This window comes from Colias philodice, chromosome 16 (assembly GCF_061535455.1).
Source record: "Colias philodice isolate Cphi_HAF_F1 chromosome 16, ilColPhil1 Martin Lab GWU primary, whole genome shotgun sequence".
Classification (NCBI taxonomy): Eukaryota; Metazoa; Arthropoda; class Insecta; order Lepidoptera; family Pieridae; genus Colias; species Colias philodice.
Genome location: NC_143101.1, coordinates 4,614,290 through 4,633,545, shown reverse-complemented (window position 1 = coordinate 4,633,545; position 19,256 = coordinate 4,614,290). Strand labels below are relative to the sequence as shown.

The 19,256-nt window shown below is 34.6% G+C and overlaps 1 protein-coding gene across 4 annotated transcripts in view; it reads left to right on the top strand.

The window, feature by feature from the left end:
* Positions 1–19,256, top strand: part of LOC149481611 (membralin) — an 81,670-nt gene that overhangs the window by 54,523 nt on the left and 7,891 nt on the right. For all 4 annotated transcript variants that reach the window (XM_089705337.1, XM_089705335.1, XM_089705336.1 and 1 more), the window contains exon 10: positions 18,528–18,627. In XM_089705337.1, the coding sequence (XP_089561463.1) occupies positions 18,528–18,627 (100 nt within the window). The remainder of the gene's footprint in view (positions 1–18,527; positions 18,628–19,256) is intronic.

The window sequence follows — 19,256 nt, the reverse complement described above, 5'->3', positions numbered from 1 at the left end:
AACCTAAGTAGATGCTATTTTATATTTCCTTTGTGGCTTAGTAACCTAGAAAGTATTTTACGTAACATTGTTATGAAAAAAATATTAATTAACTAACACAAACGTGTCTAATGAACTAAAGCATACTTTGCTGGAAAACTACAGGGACTTTTAGCAAAAATGAGCAATTCTTCATGTGTTCATTAACTAATTAATTAAACGTTATTTTTTGTGCATAACCTTCAACCTAGTAGACATATTATCTTCTGTCTTGGTGTAGTGATGTTTTCCTTTTGGTAATTCTGTATTTTAATTTGTTAACGAGGCATGTTTTTGTGTTAGTATTTTTGTATAAATAGTTCTAGTTTTACTAAAAAGAACAATTAATATACAAAACTATTATTCTGAACCTGATAAAAAAATAATGGAACAATTGCTAAAACAATATTTTATATAATATCCTAATGACCGCCTCCACGATGTTGTGGTTAACGCACTAGCATAATCGATTCAGGGTTATGATTTAAAAAAAGTCACAGTCAACTTTAAATAAAATCGATGAATAAAATATACATAAATACATCCTCACACCGAATCGCTATTTTGTTTGTTATTTATTATATAGTCGACGCAGGCGACTCAGTCCAACGTCAGCACTATGCGTATCAATTCCGTAGTGCTACGGGGAGCTACGCTGTCACAATACTTTCAAAATTTGCATTTTTAGTCCGTATCCAAAGCGATCCGAAAGTTTGTTTTTTATTTAATTAATTTTCTAATGGTCGACGTACGCGACTTGTTCCAACGTCAGTGCTACGCGCATCAACTCTGTAGCGCTACGGGGAGCTACGTTGTCAGCGTGCATTCAGAGTTTGCACGATAACCCTATATCTCCGGGATAATGACTTCCTTATTAAGGAGGATGTTTGCGCCACTGGAGCGTGCCGTCTCGTGTTCAAATGCTGTATGTAACTTACACTGTGACTTCGTCGTTACTTGCACGGATTATTGGAATTGTTTAAAGTAGAAAATAACATTTTTTACAAGAAATATAGGTAATAGAACAAATCAATTTGATAGGTCTAATATAGTTTCCAGGATGACGAATTTTAATGCTTATTATTCATTGAAAACCTTAAAGATTATTATAAATCTAAATAACATTACAATTCTTTCCTTATCCTGGCTATCGTGAAAATCTTAGGCAAGCAGTTAGTATGAAATGCTTGCCAAATATCAACTTCCTCCAAACTTAACAATAAATGTAAAAAGTATTTTATTTTTCTATCAAGGATGGAGGAAGTGAAAATACGAATCCATAAGAAAGCGCAATTGGAAAGAATCCATGCAAAACGACAACTTTTCGAGGCTTTTACGGCAATATCAAAACTTCACCGTTTTGAGAGTTATAACCACAGTTATAACAAACATTTTATGTACAAATTTCGTTCCAGTTATTTAAATGCTTTTTATGTAAATTTTGTGTATAAAAGTGTCAGTGAACATCGAACGGTAATTGATTTGGAAAGAATTATACATTTTTGCACAGTTTATTAAACAAAAAGCTGTCTGTATGTTATCGAATTATTTTCATAAATTATTAAAATTATATTTTATAAGAATTATTAACACCCTAAAATCTTGATTATTTGGTTGAACTAATTGTACATGATCCGTAGTAGAATGTCATACTATTCATTCTTAAATTTGTACCTTCCCACCGCATTATGCCCCGTCATAAAGGCGAGTGCGCATTATATAAATATGCATTTTCACGTCCCAGCGGTTCGGCGGCGCTATTAAACGCCAGCTTACGACAATTGTTGCGCTTAAAGATCGGAAGTCGTTGGCTATATCGGCGTCGTATCGGAATTATCGTTTAGTGTAATGCACGGCGACAAGGAAAAGCTCTCTGCGCCCCGGCGAGCTGGCTTGCCTCGCCGGCCATTGCACTTGTGTGCATCTAGCTTTATATTTTTATTATTATTGAAATTTGTTACGCTCAGCGGCTCGTGGGGAACTTTGATTTTTCATATTTCACAATACTTAATGTAGAATAGATGCGGGCGCTTAGTGTTTATTGCTCTCGCGTGAATTGTTCTGTGACTTGCAGAATGTCCAATAATTAGTTAGGTAAATGTTTCCTACTGAAATTTAGATTGTGTGTATGAATTGGCTTTATAAGGGTTTTATTCAATTATTCTCATACCTTATTAAAATCGGATCGAATAAGTAATAAAATTCTTCACAAATAGTGACTCTTTAATGTTGTAATACCCCATAATATTACGAACTTTTTAATTACAAAGCAACCATAAAAGTGCAAAATTTTTCTTTAATGAACTGTTTTAAAAAGTGCTCGCTAATATAGACCAAAGGTAGAAAGCCAACAATGTTAAAATTTTCCCCCTTCAAAGGAGCAATCTAAAAGTAGAACAATATACTGCACTCTTAGATACTTGAGGGTATTCGTAGTTGGTTTGTGTGGCGGTTTAGTTTCGATGTAAACAATAACAGCGGAGGCCGCCGGCTCTTTGGCCCGATGCTTGTGTTTTGCATTAAAGTACCATCGCGGCTTTGGCTTCCTTCAAAGATTTTCTATGTACTTTAGTACATCGAAAATGAAGTTGTTTTCTTGTAAATTTATTTAAAACTTTTTTACATTGTTATAGGTTATATTAGGTTCTATGAATAATAAGTTAATCATTGAACTTAATAATTTTTATTATGTTTATCTCATCCGAAGATTTTATAGGATCGATTTTATAGGATGGCTTTAGTACATCGAAAATGAAGTTGTTTTCTTGTAAATTTATTTAAAACTTTTTTACATTGTTATAGGTTATATTAGGTTCTATGAATAATAAGTTAATCATTGAACTTAATAATTTTTATTATGTTTATCTCATCCGAAGATTTTATAGGATATCTTTGTCCTTGATGTAATTCTGCTTGCGTACATTCAATCTATGTTTTGCCTTAGCTGCATACTGAATTGTATCTAATCAACGAAAATGATTTAGCATCTTAATAAACAACCTATTCAATCTTATAAAATTACCTGCGAGTTTTCCTTCAGAAATAAGCAATCTAGGTCATATCTTCAATGTATCGACAAAGCGAATTGCTCACGATTCTGCTTCAAAGCTCCTTATTTGGCTGTTCGTTAGCGTCTGTCTATTCGCTACTAAGTCTAAAAATAGGTTTGAATTGAAGCGTAATTCGTTCAGCACATATTCACCAATAAATAGGATGAATGGTGAGTAGAGGCGATGTCAGCGGGCGGTGACGCACCGCGGACGTCCGACGGAGCGCCTGTACGGCGCCGCCTCCCTCTGCGATCATTGCTTGCCGTTATCCCACCCGTATTAAGCCACTTAGCTCAATCATGATTAATGTTTTACCCGAACGAAACCCGACCCGAGGCAAATAGAAAAGTTATTTACTCAACGTCGTAATTAGGCATTCACTACGAGTCTTAGATGTCTGCGAGTTTGTCGCTGGCTAGACCGAATGTCGGCGTTCGATTCAATTTAAATAATATTGCTTTTTGAACAATTTAGTGTCGACTTCAGGTACAGGTACGCTACAGATTAATTAGTGAAATTCATCTGCGTTCGTTTGTTAATTCAATCAAGTCTCTCCAATGCAAGAATAATTTTTATTTCTATTTCTATTCGCTTCATCAATTTATTTATTGACCTTTAGAAGTTTTTACATTTTACTTTTAAAATAAATCGGGTGGGCGTATTAAGAAACGTACGAAGTTTAAAGTAATTAATTCCAATTATAGTAATTGAAAGACAAATTTTGTGAACAACAGTATCGATACAGCCAATGTTGATATCGATTGAAAATAAAACCGATTTAAGTTATAGATCGGAACACAGACGGGGAAGTTTATGTAAATACCATTTAATTCTAGATTTAGACGAAGACGACTTAATTTAAATGCCTTATCCATGTTACAGTATCTTTGAAGAGGGTATCGTTTCGTCGCTTGATCTCGCTAATTAAAGGGATTATTTCAGACTAGTCGTGTTCTAGATAACAGCTTCTCAATATCGAAACAGATATTCTCATAGTTTGTAGCTCTTGAATAGATTTGTATTGACTTTATTTGAAACCAATTGAATGTCGTCGAATGTACTTGTAATTTTGCCGTTAGTTGAATGTCTAAATTAGCTGGTACATATTTGGTTGCTTATTTTATTACATCGCGTGCTCTTCTAACGTATTAATTGTAAAAACATATTGTCAAAAAAAAGTTTACGCTATAAGAGTAGTTTACTATAAAACATGTTTATAATATTGCCAACGTCCTATATGTATGCAAACCTAATTATATAAATATCACGTTGGACGTTGTAAACACATGTGCACTGCACGTGTATATTCGATGATGCATTGTATTGTTGTCTGTCAATAATGTGCGATTAGTATTATATAATAATAAGCGATTATAATAGCGCATTTAACAGATTAATGGTGTCCGACTTTTGGAAATATTCTACTCCTTAGCACATGGAAACATAGGTACATACCTTTTCCTTACCGACTTTTTATAATCAAGAAAAACTACTTTTTGTTTGAAAAACCCATTATTAAAATATTTGGCGACGAGATAGCCACTGTAATATATTCAAACATACTGAACTATAAGTAAAATAAAATAAAAAATTTTACCCTTGAAAAAGTAATATAAATTTATAAAGAATAGAAAAAATTCGATCACGAGGCGGGACTTTTTTCTATTCTTTATAAATTTATATTAACCCTTGAAAGTTAATACGAACAGATATTTAACTGTTAATAATTGGGTATACCTACTTGTCAAGTAATGATACACCCCAAGTGAACATTAATTTTTTTATTCAATTATATTGTAATAATAAATTCATTGATCAATATCAATAAGATATAAATATTGTTGTAATCGTATATTGCTAGGTAGTTAAAAAGTAATTTCTTGACAGAATTAAAATGTATGGGGTAATAGAATAAGTTCTAGCTTTACATTTAATATGGGTTATTGGAAAATGAACTCCATTAAATATTTATAATTACAAAAAAGTCGTAAAACTCTTCATACTTGGTAACGTTGCAAATATAAATAGAATATAAAAAGCTGTTCAATTATCTATCGCGATTGTTTTGTCTAGCGATTATTTCAATACTTTTAATACCTCTTATCGAGTATTCTCCTAATTAGCAGTTTATACGAAAAAATGGAAATAAAACAATTCCTATAAAGAAGAGCAAAGTAAACAACTGGAAATAGAAACAGTAAACATTTTAATCCCATTTTGCAGAAAGGAATTTTAATTTTTTTCACCGAGAAAAGAAAGATTGTTTATATCAGAATTTAATTGGACGCTACGGCGTACTACGCAGAAATAATTTGTTTTATTTTTCCTAATACTATTTATGAAGGAAAATAAGGGATTTAGCTTTCAAAGCGAAAACATTTATCATAAAATAATTAAATAAGAAAAACAATCCATACTTAAGATGGCTATATATTTTACACATGTTAAATACTAAGCTACTTCGTTTCTAACAAAATTTGGACAGTGATGAAATCAAAACAAAAAAATTCTTGAAAGGAACCAGGGAAACCCGCGAAATGCGGTCTTTTCAAGGTATTTGAAGTTGAAAGTACTTTAACTTTTTAATGTAAAAAATGAACAAGTGTCCACGAAGTTCTTTATGTATTCCAAACCTTGAAATAATAACTTTTACTTTACAGGTAAGTTAAGAAGTTGTGACTTTCAAAGGTTTAAGGGGTATGTTTCAAGAATCAAACACAATTAAAAGTATTCTAAAAAGCCTACAGGATATCGTCAAATATTTCAAATTGATCGTAGAGCGACAAAAGCGACGCCTACAGATCGCTACGGTGTCAACAGCATGCTCGTAGCGGGCTACGGGCCGCACGTAGAGCTGCGAATTCACGTCACGAACACGGCCGTTTTGTTTGCGCTTCCACTCGCTTTAATACGTAATTTGTTGTGAATGCCGCGAAATTGGCAAACTGACAGCGGCTGCAATTGAATGTATCAACTGAGAACAATGCTTTGTGCCCGGGAACGGGTGGAGTGACGGCTGGAACTTGCCGTTCTTGTAATGTTGCTGTAGCGCTTGTAAATGCGGCTCTGCGTTATTAGAATAAATAACAATTTTGCTTAATAGTGTTGAACAGTGTAGTTGTCGTACCTGAAGGTACTTTCTGTAGAGGTTAGAAGGTTCGGTTTATGTAATAGAGATTTTTAGTGCTTATTTAAATAAATTTGCTAAAATGATAAAAACCAAACGCGAAAATAACCCACAATAATACACATAAATTAAATTTAATAATTAAATTTTAAATTTTACTTTTAGACTTGATTGATTTCATTAAAAATACGTTCACATCCTACGATGAAATAAAAATCATAACAGCTTTTCGACTTAATTCATACAAAATATTCAAACATCCTATCAAATATTTCCTCGGTTGATATAATAGATTCTGTTTTACAAAATCTACATTAATCTTAACTGACAGAATAATTATAGCGTGAAGCAACGGCACCAAACTAGTAATCATTTTAACCGTATGTCTAATGGTAGTGTCTAGTTGCTCTAATGTTACAACGATACAAGGAGAAGTAGTATATTAAGAGAGTATATTTATGCAGCGCTGGAGGGGACAAATGGCCGGGACAGCACAGCGGGACACCGGATGTCACGGAAAAATTGTTACCCGACCCTTGTGAAAAGGCCCTATTTTGATATTATTATCAACTGACCTTTGTTATAGCCGTTTTCATGATATGATATTGCAATTCTTATTTTATCACTATGTTGGGCTTTGCAACAAAACCTCTTTACTTGTAACGGAAATGTTGAGCTTTCTTTGGTGCTTTTTATGTCGGAGAACTTCAAAAATGATTTATACTTTATGTAATTAATTTCATCCAGAAGTATGCGATGCACAACAATATTATTATGCTGTATAGACAGGGGCTATTATATTTTCAAATTTTATAAATCATACTTTCACATTGCGAATTATGTCTACTCCTTTATTGGTTTGATCTTAAAATTGTACACCACACACGACAAGCATCATACAAAATGAGGATCGTGTCATGTAATTGGTTATTTGCAAGTGAGCTCGCAGCAGAGTGTAGTTCTGTAATTCGGATCCTCGTGGATCGGGGGTAGTCATGGCGATGCTCGGCCTCTCGCCTGTTATTAGGCTCCTCTCAAACAATATGCCACAAATTGAGTTAACTCACTAATAATGGTATCGCGACTGCGGAGGGCCCGACTTTCCCATTGAGAGCGAAGGCAATCTTGCCTCTCCCCATCTTCTATTACCGTTTATTTTATTTGCCGAGATTAATAGGTACGACGTGTGTTGGTGTCCGCAAACGAGTCGCTCATTGTGTGACAGCGTCTCGATCTCAATTGAAATTATTATGATTTATCTTATTGGGCTCTTGATCGGAGTTATAATTGCGGTCTATATGAATTGATTATGTATAGGATGGGATGCACTTTGCTTCCCTTTCAGATATTTAATGTAGAAGCAGTGATTACAGGATTTCTGTTTTAGGTAAATATCATAAAAGCTGTCTATTAGAGACATATTTATTGTCATCAGCAAACACCGGTATGCCCCAATCGTTATAATAAAACGTTTGATGTATTTTTATTGTGTACACTTTTAGAAATATGAATAAGTACCTAAAGCAGTTCAAAAATTAAGACATACACGGATGTTTCTTTGCGAACGGGAGCGCACGCATGAGGCTTCGCGGCATTACGTCCCACTCGAGCCAGCTATGATTTCAATTATTGTTTGATGTCGTTATTTCTCTCGTGTTTATTCTGGCCGCGTTTCGCCATTTTTTATTTCACCCTTCTCCCTAATATTTGCCCGTGCAAACAAGAGCGCGGAGGTGCGCCGTGGAGCGTCGGCAACTGATATGTTTGGCGCGGCTGAGATGTTTGCACAAGGCGCGTATAGCCGAATTGAATCGAGTGCTGTTACTTCGAGGGCCCGGCTTATCTGTCGCACCTACCGCCGCGTGATACTATCGCGTGACTTGGTGATAACAAGTTTAGACAGGAACGTCTTAAGTACGTGGTATGCGCAAAATATGCGATTTTTCAAAGTCGCATGTAGGGCCTAATTAATATTTATCCAGATTATTAATAGTAGAATTAAAAGAAAAAATAATTATCTGTCTTCTATCAAATCAATCATGAGACAAAAATACATAGGTATACAACATTAATCTCAAATAAACAATAGAGTTATAAGTTTACGTGGCCACTGTTTATTACCTGATAATTTAATTTACTCGCATACAAAATTACATTTAAACAAGAATAATTGACTTTTATCCATGTTTGAGTTTGAACATGTTTTCATAACGGCAGTTTATTAAAACACCGTGAATTTTCATATGAAGTTATTAATGAGGCTTATTTGCAGAGATAAAATTTCACGCATGGAATGCGCGTCAATCAGTTTTAATTAGCCGCGTAATGTATCGCGTGTAAATATAATAAATGGCAGATGTTCGGGTTACCTGACCATTGTGCAGCATTGTGTGTGACACTGAGAACTTAATGGACTGCCACCCCCAGCCTCGCAGCATGTCAGTGCGGCGCCGTTGTCCTGGACAACCGGTCTAGTTACGTCTATACGCCTCTCTATATACATATATACACATATATGTACGGGTTTCGTAAGAACGTGTTGATACGTTATGTGTGGGCTGGTATATAGGTGTTAAGAGTTCAGTTCAGTTAAAATGATGTGTGTAGGTTTGGCTTGAACATAGGTTATTGTACTCCAAAATTAAGTATTTGTTCTGTCAATTTCATTTTTTCAATTGAATACTAGTTAAATATATTATTAAAACGTTTTTAACAACCCATAACTCATACATAAATATACCACACAAAAATCAAGGAATTAGTTATATATTGAGCAAGTAAAAGTCACCCATACACACACAAGCAGCAAGTAGTGATATAATATGGAATATCCCGTATTCATAATCATATTAGTGTGTTCAATCTCGGAAGCTCTAATTACTAGAAGATGAGAGTATCGCACACGATGCACTAAGTATGTAAAAGGACCAACAAGGCGTGACACTTAAGCCGCAAGATATATGCGGCGCGACAGCCAGCGTGATTCACACTGCAAAATTGCTCGCACCTGGGTCCCACAAATTACACAAATATAATACTTTATTACTAATACATAAGACGGATATTCCCATGCGCCGCCGTACCTTCGAAAATACACTTGATATTTTCTTTAAAGTGGTCCGTGTAAAGATCATATTCGTGCACTAGACTAGACTGGCGGTATTGCAATATTTCACCTCTTACCGAGAAATAACAATGCTCGAGTGAAGGCACTATAGTGGCGAAGTAGAACAACGGTAGCAATGCTTCATCATCATAGCTGGAGCCGCGAAATATTATTCCAAAGTGTACTTCTACAAATGCAGTGGTAACTGGTAACTCTCTATTTGGCAAACGTACGAAATTATGTTTTCATTTAATACTTTCAAGTAGAATTACACAATTCATTTAATACATAAGATTTAATGTTTTCATGAATTATAAAGGAGTCTGTTAGTCTCGTTAGTTGTAATCTCATATTTAATTAATTATAGTTTTTATCTGAAGGGTACTTAGATAGATGGTTATTTATCTGAGACAATTTTAAGAAAATAGATACCATACGCGTACTACTTTGTGTAAGTACAATGTGAAAATTTATCTGTAAATAAATATTTTTAAAATAATCATATTAAATGAATAATATAAAATGTAGGTTCTACTATTTTCATAATAAGTAGGTATATGCTCTTCCCATTATATCAAAATAGGATACTGTTAAAGTAAAATAATGGTAGAAGCGCTACAAACTAAGCGTAGACATAAAATTTTAAAAGTTCCCCCTCCCACGCCGGCGCGGCGCTACACAAAGAAAAGTATTCAGGCAAAAATTCTCAGCTTAAAAAGAACTAAGCAGCACACAATGGCAAGTTTCTAGATACGCTGTGATACAATAAACGAACAGACGTCATCATAAGCTCCCACAGGTGGCGCGCCGAGCCAAAACTTCTATACAATAAGGACAAATAGCGGCGAGTATATTTCTCGAATAAATACACTGAAAAACGTGTGGTGCAAAGTACGTGCTAATTTTTAGTTTAAAACACAGACGTCGTTCGGCGGTAGGTGGTAGTTTGAAGTTCACAGCATGCCAAATCTCTACAATTTTATTTATTCAATTATGGTAGTACATACATAATACATTTCACAAATTTTACAGTCGTTTATTTTTTTATAAGTATTCCTTAAGGATATTCTTAAACAGCACTAAAAACAAGCACACAATAGGTTTAATATCACAAGTAAATAAATAATAATTTTGATACGTTTCATTAGCGGTTCGCTTATGTCAGTTCACTTCATTAACTCGACCTCTAATGAGGTTAAATTATTTGCATACTTGATTTATATATTCTGTGATCTTGTTTACGGGTTTATTCCATTGTGATTCTTAACAATTATTTTAATTAATGTGTTTGAAAGCACGTTGCGCGGCTCACGTTGGATCTATTTATATAACGTATTCTTTGGTTTCATTCCTTCCTTCCACGAAATATTTTAAATTATTTCAAAATTGCGAATTCATATCTAAATATACAATAGAATTTTCATTCAATCTTGTGTTTATATTCAAACCAATAAAATGGATATACGAAGGAAGAATCAATGAAGATCAAGAATATGCTGATAAGTTTAACCTTGTAATCTAAAAATGATATAATGACTTTTTAAAAAATGGTATATTATTATGGTCAATTTTAAAGGTAAATTGATGGACAAGAATATGAGATTAACGCTTATATTTTCATGAAGGCCAAGAGATTTTTCTCAAGTACTTGAAAAAAATTCCAGCGACGGTGCGACGTTAAATTTTAAACTTAGAAAAAGGTTGAAACGTTAAAAAAATCGGATGCCGAGCGAATAGCTGGAATTTTTCAGTCAGTAAGAGAGTTCGGGGTGGCCGGGATGGGGGTATCCGATGTCCGCTCGGGGCTGGGAAATAATGCCATTTCCGATGAGGCCCCGGCGGGCGTGTCGACAACGAGATTAGGGGAAAAAAGACGGGATTTTAATAACACCAGCACACGTCTCAGGGCAAATAAACAGCCGGTCTGGTGGCCCGTTACACATCGCGGCCATCTCATTTAGTTACTCGGTTGGTGTGACTCCTGTCTCGCCAGCGGCGTGACATGATTCAAAAACATTTATACGGTTGAGTATCGTAAGTTGATGTGATGAACTTCAATTTGTGATACTCAACCATACAAACATGGTCATCTGACATCTGATTAGGCACCTACTTATGCTTTAAAATAACACGTAAAATATTATTCAATAAATTGTATTATTTTTTTATTATTGATTGTTGTCGTAAACATTAATGGTAAATTTGTGGTGTGTCTTTTTTAAATATAAGGTTGCATAACAATTTCTGAAAATTAAAAGTAAAATACCTAATAAAAATTTTCTCCTTTTGAAACTCCGGTTATTGTTTGACTCCTTTGTACAAAATTTGCTGAAATATTGCCACCACGTACCTTTAAACACGTAAGTACCTACAGGAACATTAAAAAGTGTGAAAAGTATAATGAAACGAAATGAAATTCGTTACATTTGGAAACCCATGAAGTGTTCAATTGAAAAGCGGAAACACTTAGGAAACGTTTTTCTAAAATGAGCACGTGACTGGATTCCCTTCGAGAAGCACCGCGTGGCGGGCCTTACATTTTTTGTAACAGCTTTTTTATTTTTCCACAAAGTAAAACATTGAAGCTCTTTTTTGACCTTTCTCTGTGCTATACATTGTGAAGTGACTTGTTCATGAAATTTATTTGCGAAATGTTACAATTTACCAAAAAATAAGTCGTGATTCCAAAAAAGCAAATCTTTTTGGTATACCTAAGAAAAGTAAAAAGTATGGCCCCGTATTATTTAAATCAGCAAAATATTAATGTTAACTTATGCTAGTTATATCACTAATAATGCATATCTAATATCTCAAGAGGTTTACCTTTACCTTAAACGAATGAAGCGCTCGCACTTTTACTCATTTCTGTCTATGAATAAGCGTTCCTTTCCGTACAAATCGTCAGCAATAAGTTAATTTAATATAAGCGGCGCGGACAGCGACAAATCGCAGCGAGTCCTCGCCTCGTTCGCATTAATATCCACGAATTTATTTAATTTGCCGCCTCATTGAAATAGACAATGGGATCGCGTGATCGTGCTGTATTTTTGGCGTGTGTATGTTAATTGTTACAACGTTTATCGCGTCAACGCTTTGCTGGTTGTGTTTTGATACCTATAAATTTTATATCCTAATATTTATCAAGAGCTCCATACATTTTAAAAATAAGTACGTAAGTACCTGAATATATAAATATTCAGTTCAGTGCATTCATAACCTTAAATTTTAATCAATTAAGCTGATAGAATTGCAGTATTTATCTAAAAAGACACTATCCGCTTTACAAACATCAAGACGGAATAAGTGAGAAGGTCTATAATTGCAAACGGGCAAGTATCGAGCAGCGAACGGTTAAACAATGATAAAGTTCGTGCCAAACACGAGAATAGAATGGGGCAAGGAACCGACAAGTTTGGAATCTTTGCACTATAAGGCTGCCTTTTGAGTAGTCGAGCGAGAGGTCACGACTCACGCCCGCCACGCTCTTTCGGCCCCAACATTGAGCCTCGATGGGACTTCTTAAACGGAATTTGTGGTTTCATAACACTCGAAAATTAGTTTCACAATTAGCGAGCGGCTAAACTGTTAATTTTGATAAGTTTGTTACGAGTGCATTAGTTTCGACGGTCATTGATCGTGTTAGGTTTCTATTGTCGGTTTGATTCGACTTGGCTTGAGTTGTTTGAAGATTGTTTTATGATTTGGGTGATGTTCTCTTTAAACAAAAATAGCGCTTCCCTATTCATAATACAAATAATAAAGACTTTCTAGTTTTCTACTAGTATTTTAGGTATGCTAGACTTCTAAAATACTTGAAACAAATCAGTTCAAATTATTAGTTCAACTATACTCGATTTACAGCGAATCGTACGTCAAACTTATGTGTGAATATTTATCCAGCGTCCCTGTGATCGCAGCGCTAGTGGAGTATACGGATATTATCGTTTTCCGCATTAAAGTTGGGGCGAGTGAGTTAGTCTGCTAAACCGCACTTGTCGGGCTCGATGTCAACTCGCTCGTAGATTAGTGTCGACACCAGCGGCTCGTCGCTGCATTTACATGGGATTCCATACGTTTACGCTCAGTCTCGATTGTCTTACTTTGCAAACTACGATTCGGTTTGGTCACTTTTCATTGTGTTTATTTATGCTGTACAATTAATTGTTTAGATGCGACAAAATTTTGTGAGAAGGTAATAATTTTTAACGATTTGATTGAATTTTAAGGAAATTTGAACCAACAGCTAAGGAAAGATTTTATTCATAATCTTTATGCTACAGGTATCATAAAGTTAAAACTCCTTAAATACTATCATTTTATTAGTTAATCATTAATTACAATACAACTTAAAAATTCCACAGCTTTTGATGTTAATTTTTTATTCATTACAAACGTGTTGGTCTGAAAATATGCGTATAAAATGTTCGGTATCGATATAAAGCATTCCTTCATTAAATTAATTATGCTCTCACCGCATTGATTATTATGAAAACGCATACAGCGATGGTGCATTATGTGCGTAATGTAAATATTATTTATATGCGGTGTTGTATTGCGCGGCGACGGTCGCAGCTGCGCGGAATGTCGGCGGAATTTCATTTCGTTAGGCACACTCAGGGGTTGCGGATTCCTGCGGTCGCCCGTACTGTCCTTACTTGCCTCCAAACCGCTCATTTTGCCCCATAGTTTTGCGCCCATGACTCATTTAAGCGTCTAATTTAACCCTTCATTTGTACGATGTCTATACACATTTTATTGTCGGACACGGTCTGAAGACGAATATTCCGTAAATAACTCTATCAATTCGAAATTAGCACGTATATGTACTATTAAAATAAATGCCATGATAAATTTACCATAAACGTCTTACAGGTTCGTGTGTAATCTGATTAAGCCGTAATCGTTTTCTCGTATACCAAATCCATTTGGAGCTTAGCTATTATAATATTCATAAAGAGCGCATGTGGAGTGCGGGACTCCGTGAAGAAAATCCGAGTAAACGGCTAAGCGATCGGCGAACCTCGGCCCCGGTATTAGATAAATAATATTCAAAGCATTCTCCGATGTTCTCAAAGTATTGCAGGAAGGAGCGTCGCGACAGCAGCTGCTCGTAATATTGTGTTATACTTATCGAATTTGCATGTTTTTACTGAATAACATTCCTTTGGAGCAGTCGAGATCAAAGGGCGAGCGAAAGTGATTTCGCACTGAGTTAGTTCAACAAGATTCTGTTTCGCCCCTCCTATACCGCTCCTGAATAATTTTCATGTAATAAGGAAAATTGTAAATGGGCATTCGACTTTGATATTTTATACGGCCTTAAAAAGTTTAATATTCATCACGTTTTCATTGATTATAATGTATGGCTTCCATGAATATTAGGCGCGGCTTACTGTTTGATTCAATATAAAAATTATATCGAAATTATTGACTTTGGTAGCCAAAAATATGAAAATGTTACAACAAACGTGTACAAAGAAACTGGAAACGAACGCCTAACAACATTAATACATTACCAGACATCACCTGTTTGTATAATCTTGTTCGAGGGGTATTTACATTTCTATTAAAAATAGGGATACATTAAATATTTATGTACGAAATAACATTAAGAAAATAGAGTTTGCTCTGTTCCATGTATGTTAAATGCGTCACCGTTTGATGTAGCTGGAAGTGGCAACGCCTGGGACGCTTATCGCCGGACAGAATCGCCTTCCTCGTCTGCCCCTAAATTATTCCTAAAGCGATTTATCCGTGAAATTGTTACTTAAGAAGTACAAAGTGCAGCGGCCACTTTTTACTTATTTACGGCTCTTTTAATTTCCCTTTAATGCTATCTTTTGAAAAGGTACAATTCGTATAATATTGTACGCTTTATATTTTCTGGGATCACTCTGTGGTCGAATATCGAGCTTCTCAATCTAAAGGCCTATCTACTGCACAATCATTCCATCAAACAATCATTCATAGGCGAAATATTTAAAATACACCTGAGAAGACAATCAACTACGTATCAAAAACATTTTAAGTAAAATTAATATTTTATTTGGATAAATTATGCAATAGGAATTTTATTTTTCCTATGCGTGGTATTTGGATAATGAATCTTGTCCTGTGCTTAAATCTTGTTCTTATATCTATAAAAATTCTGTCACTAATGAGTGTATATAATGATACGTGTTGTGGCTTATGTAGTATACAAATTACGATGATATATTCCTAGAAAATTTTAATCCTAACTTATAAATGCGATATCTTCGAAGTCATAAGCAAAAGGGGTTATTAAGAAATGTTTTCACAAACTACCGAGCAAACTAAGAACTAAAACGGAGCCGCAGCGTTTATAAGTTGAAGCTAGTATTTGATCTTGCGATGTGATACTTGTTGGAGTTGAATTAATATGTGTAGTAGAAGCGAGCGTAATTTGAAGCTAATTAGCGAGTGTTGTGTTCATGTTAACATATGAATACGGTGCCATCATATTAATGGAGCATACACACGATTGGCGCAGGCTTGCATGCTTGATGCAATTTGGCGACAAGCTTGGTGAATGCTCTTAAACAATTTCTGTAATTGGATAGGGAAAATACGTGAAAATAAGTGTGTTCATCTATTATTAAAATTATGGTTAGGGAGCCAGGCGCAAATTTGGTTAACTATTTCCTCTCAAGAGATAATTCGTCAGACGCATGAGAGTATAGTATTATAAAGCCTCGTGAACGTCAGCTGGCGCTCGGTTGGGGGGGTGAGCGGTTGTAGCCTCCCACGCACATAGGAAAAAAAATACATTCATTCATTCATTTCCTCTCAGCTAAAAATTTGTCAAATTGTAGCTAACCCAATATCTCAACGAAAAAAAATAGTCAGCTGGTTACAACATGGTGTATTATACGTCAGCTGGTGTCTCGAACATGAAAGTTAAATTTAAAGAAAAATTTATTTTCCGTTATTTCCTCTCAAACAAAAATTTACCTGATGATAGCTTATATGTAACTGTGGATAAATAATTAAATATATATGTCAGCTGGCTGTATCTTGGTGGAAAAACCGTCAGCTGATACGGGAGGCTACAACCGCTCTTCCCCCCAACCGAGCTCCAGCTGACGTTCACGAGGCTTCATAATACTATACTTTGATGCATTTTACTAATTACCGCTTGAGAGGAACTTGGTCATAAAATCTGCTGCTGGCTCCCGGACCATTATGGTCTGTATTGAAAATGAGACAAAAAAGTTGAATAATGAAGACAAATTTATGAATCTGTTATGTTTTTTCAATAAGATACCGTAAATTGTATAAGATATTCATGAAGTAGTATGAGCACGAATACTTTATGAATATTCCTGAATTTTAGAGCCTGACTTTAATTCTAAGCAATTTAAGAAAAATTAAATATGTAAATGGTATGCATCATTAGCATACCGTTGTACGAAATTATTCAACATAACATGGTACGATCTAAATATGTCCCAAAACTTATGGGGTCAGAGTCCACAGCCTCTGGCGCAATAGTTAAGGTAACAAGCCACTTCGCCAAGAATAACAACGAACAAGTAAATAAAAGAAAGTTACAAACAATTACAAAAGCTTTGTTTTTAATTCTAATGAGGTTAATTTAAACGTTGAATATATCGGTTTCATAACGCTTTAGAATGTACAATTGGCACAAATGCGTTTAATTAGGCGATTCACTGTAAAATAATATTTAGTATGAATTGAGTGCTAATGATGTTGCTCTGATTTCAAATGGCTGAATATCACTAGTTCATTTCGTTGTTAACAGCTAATAAGCTATTTAAATTCTATCAGAGCAAACAGCCTATTACGCAATTCCAACCAATTTTTCCATTCCAATCATAAATATTTATATGAAAAAGAAATATTAAATGCCTACCTACGCGAACGCAAATTGGTAAGATCAAAAAGTATAACATCTTTGTATCGTTTTAAATCCTTAATTAATTGCTACTTAAATACACAAAAGGGGACCTCGGTTGACACATCGTCGCCAACAAAGCGGAGCTTAGAGCGTCTCGCACGGGCGCTAAAGAAAAATGTGTATCTCAGTGAATATCGATTTCAAATAAAATTGCAACCTTTTCAGATAACGAGGTGACATTTCCCCTTTTCCGCGGCCCGCTTGTCGTGCTCGCCGTACATTGAGAATTTATCCACCGAAATAAGGAGATAACGAACCTAATGGTATCGGCGACAAATATACGACACGCTAGCTATTGGCCTCGCAACGCCTGCGAAAGGCTGCGCCGACGGTTTATAAGTTCGTTATGATCGACGTGTATTTGAACGATTTAGATTTTGATTCAGGCGCAACAAGCCGCTTGTGTTAAATTCTTAATTGGCGTTTTATCAGAGTGGAATGCTATCGCTCAGTGCTTATGGTTTATAGAGACCTAAAAACGTCTGAGAAAAGAAATGCCTTTTATATAAAACCTATATCAGAAGCAAAATCAATAATAATAATATGTCTAATATAAACGCAATTCAATAATATAATCACGGGTTTGTTAAAATATTATGATCCACAGAAAACCTTTAAAGATAGGCCAATTAAATAATGCTCTTTTTATTTTCAGGTGAAACAATAAGCTTATTTATTAAGATTTTAGAACATGATAAGAAGTAACTAGGAAATGAGTTGCCTACTCTAAATTAACGTACAATATAATACAATTTTCACGTGCAAGAATATACCAATGTTATAACATAACAGCGTCTGAAATATATCCTGTTTTCCATTTACTAGATGTAGAGTGTAGAAGCTAGAACATATTCGCATTGCGAGAGGGTGGAGTTACCAGCTCGTATGTCCACCCACTCGACACACGATACATGGCCGTCATATAGCGGAGTACATACATTTGTTGCTAATATTCACTTTATCATACTGTATGAGACAAAAAATTATGTTGGAAGTTACGTGATACCTATCGTCATATTTGAAAAAGGCAGATTGGTGATAAATATCACAATCACAAAACCGTGTGCATCGAATTCTCTTCGGTTTGATGTAAAACTTAAGATTAACTACTTAACTTAACAATCAATTTTCTTTAAACCATATATAAAAATTAAAAGTTGAACTGACATTTAATATTAATTTGAATATTTAGGATATTTATGTGTGTTTAATCTATGAGCGTCTTAATGATTTATCCGTGTATATTTTACGATTGTTGTATAATTAATCACAACGTTTTGTCAACAGATTCTTCTACCTGTACCACTTCTCGTTCTACGCGTACCACTACCGCTTCAACGGACAGTACAGCAGTTTGGCTCTCGTCACCTCTTGGCTATTCATACAGGTAATAATAATATTATATAAAGCCTATAAGATTTGTATATAAATGTAATTTAATATGATAACTTTAACGCAAAATAATTTCGGTGTATTTGTTTGATAATATTGGTTCAAGTAGGACGTATGGAAAATGCCAAAGTAATCAATCGATATCTAAATATATATTTTTAATAGAGGTCTTTGTAGTATTTGAGAACATTACGTAGGTTATATTTAAGCCAACTTTTTAAGTGCAAAGTAAGTTAAAAATCTGTTGGGGAATTTATAGACACTGTGATCAGTCGATACAATAATGTTTTTGTAATATAACTATTTTATAGTATTCATCTCAACATTTCTCATTATTATGTTATCTTTACATAACTTATTCAATACTACTAATTTTCCAGAACTTTACCCATTTTCGTGGAATATTTCAATTAGATTTACCGTTACACATCTTCACAGCCTCCCAAAGTACGATTTTAACCAAGCGGCGTTATATACTATCAAAGTTTTATGATTGCCTATTTATCTACCTACATTATAAAAAAGTCGTATTAGTTTCATCCTTATAACTCAAGAATATATCAACCGATTTTAATGATCCCTGGTTGGTTGGATTTATCTGCGCTAGAATGAGTATAACAAAAG